Source organism: Prionailurus bengalensis, chromosome D1 (genome assembly GCF_016509475.1).
Source record: "Prionailurus bengalensis isolate Pbe53 chromosome D1, Fcat_Pben_1.1_paternal_pri, whole genome shotgun sequence".
Lineage (NCBI taxonomy): Eukaryota > Metazoa > Chordata > Mammalia > Carnivora > Felidae > Prionailurus > Prionailurus bengalensis.
In genome coordinates, this window is record NC_057346.1 from 101758141 (window position 1) to 101760283 (window position 2143).

The 2143-nt window shown below is 34.2% G+C and overlaps 1 protein-coding gene across 1 annotated transcript; it reads right to left on the reverse strand.

The window, feature by feature from the left end:
* Positions 1-221: 221 nt before the first annotated feature.
* Positions 222-1154, reverse strand: LOC122482770 (olfactory receptor 5T2-like). Its single transcript, XM_043579067.1, has one exon. The coding sequence runs from the start codon at positions 1152-1154 to the stop codon at positions 222-224; it is 933 nt and encodes a 310-aa protein (XP_043435002.1).
* Positions 1155-2143: the final 989 nt, after the last annotated feature.

Here is a 2143-nt window from a genome sequence, read left to right on the forward strand (position 1 = left end):
TCCTGGCTCTGGGAGACCTGGTACCATATACTAGATGATAAATGAGAGCATATATAGCCTTTATTTATGATCTTTATTGAAAATGTCCAAGAAGAGAAAGACACTAAAAACAAACAAAATATTTTTTATTGTTAACTTCTTCAACTGGAGACAATATACGTCATTCTTAATTTTTTAAATTTAATGTGAAATTTAATGTAAATTTAATATGAACAATACAATTAATTGATAAACCAATTTTTTTGAAACACTCTTTTCATTGCCTCTTTTACATCTTTGTTCCTTAAACTGTAGATGATGGGATTCAGCATGGGAATCACAATGCTGTAAAACATTGACACTATCATGTCATGGTCCAGAGCATAGCTGGAACTTGGTCTCACGTACATGAAGAGGATGGTTCCATGATATATTGACACTCCAGTTAGGTGAGAGCCACATGTAGAAAAGACTTTCCGCCTCCCTGCAGCAGAATGAATCTTCAGAATGGCCAACAAAATGAAACCATAGGAGATCAGAACTATCAGGATAGTGATGATCTCAATGGAGCCCACAAGGTAGAAGAGCAGGAGCTGGTTTGTGTGAGTGTCAGAACAAGAAATGGCGAGGAGAGGAGGGATGTCACAAAAGACATGTCTAATTTCATTGGATGCGCAGAAGGACAGGCTGAATGTGGCCACTGTGTGTATGGAAGCATGCAAAATGCCACCCACGTAGGAAGCAACGATGAGTGGCACATAGACTCTGGGTGACATGCTCACTGAGTACAGGAGAGGGTCGTAGATGGCGACATAGCGGTCATATGCCATTGCAGCCAAGAGAAAGCATTCTGTGGTCCCAAAGGTAACAGCCAGAAACATCTGTGTTGCACATCCAAGGAATGAAATAATTTTATTCTTTGACATGAAATCTACTAACATATTTGGAGTAATAACTGAGGAAAAACAAGCATCCACAGATGATAACACACTTAGAAAATAGTACATGGGATTGTGGAGCCGGGAATCCCCAATGACCAATGAAACTAAAACCAAATTACCCATCATAGTAAAGAGGTAGATTGCTAGAAACAGGAAGAATAAGATTGTCTGCAGCTCAAGCTTATCTGTGAAGCCCTTCAGTACAAATATGGTGACTTCCGTGTGATTCTTCATGTCGATACCTCATGGAACAAACTTGAAGATATTAATACAATTGTAATTCATATTAATATGATAAAAGTGGCCATTCGTGTGACTCATGGAAAGTTAACTCTGTCCTCGTATTTATTTCTTGGCAGTGAATAATATCCCATTAGTTGATGAGGAGACAGTGACACGATGGTGGATCAAAGGTTGAATGCACTCACTGTAGAATTAAATGGAAGATTGGAGATTTTACTCACTGGCTCAACTTAGGTCATTTCTAAAACTGAGGCCAAATGGGTGATTCACAACTGATTTCTATTAGCTGTTTTCCTATTAAATCACAGTGCACTGCTATGTATGTTTTTCTTACAACATAAAAACAGAAGATAGTATATCAATGAACACAACATTGGAATTCACATCAGAATTCTAAACGTTTCAGCAAGTGTGTAAAATTATTTGCTATAATCTACTCACCTATAGCATTATGACATTAATATTTATCTCAAAACATTGGAACAAATTTTGAAGAAAATGTGTTAATGAAATTAAATATTCAAATTAATTTAAAATAGAGAATATACTAAATTAGGTTAGTTTGACAGATTAACAGCCAATTGGATAGTAATATTTTAGAGGTTTAAATCTAAAAGCTTTCTAACTCCATTAAGTTATTTTGAACAGAACAAACCAAGACTGTTTTCAAGAATATGGACCATGATTAGATATAAAATTCTATGACAACATATGTTTCATTCAATGTGTTTTTGAAATACATATTATTCTTTGGAAGATAAATATTTGGTCATTTGTATGGGTTTTGGAGATCTACATTATTGATAATGTATGTTTTTCTATTCTTTCAGAATTCTATGTTGAAAATGAAAGAATTATAATAAAAAATAGGAAATCTGTTTTTTTTTTCTTTCAGTATATTACACTTGATTATATAATGTTGATTTGGGATTCAGTGAATGAATAACTAGGTAATTATTATATAAAAGTAACAAATTCAG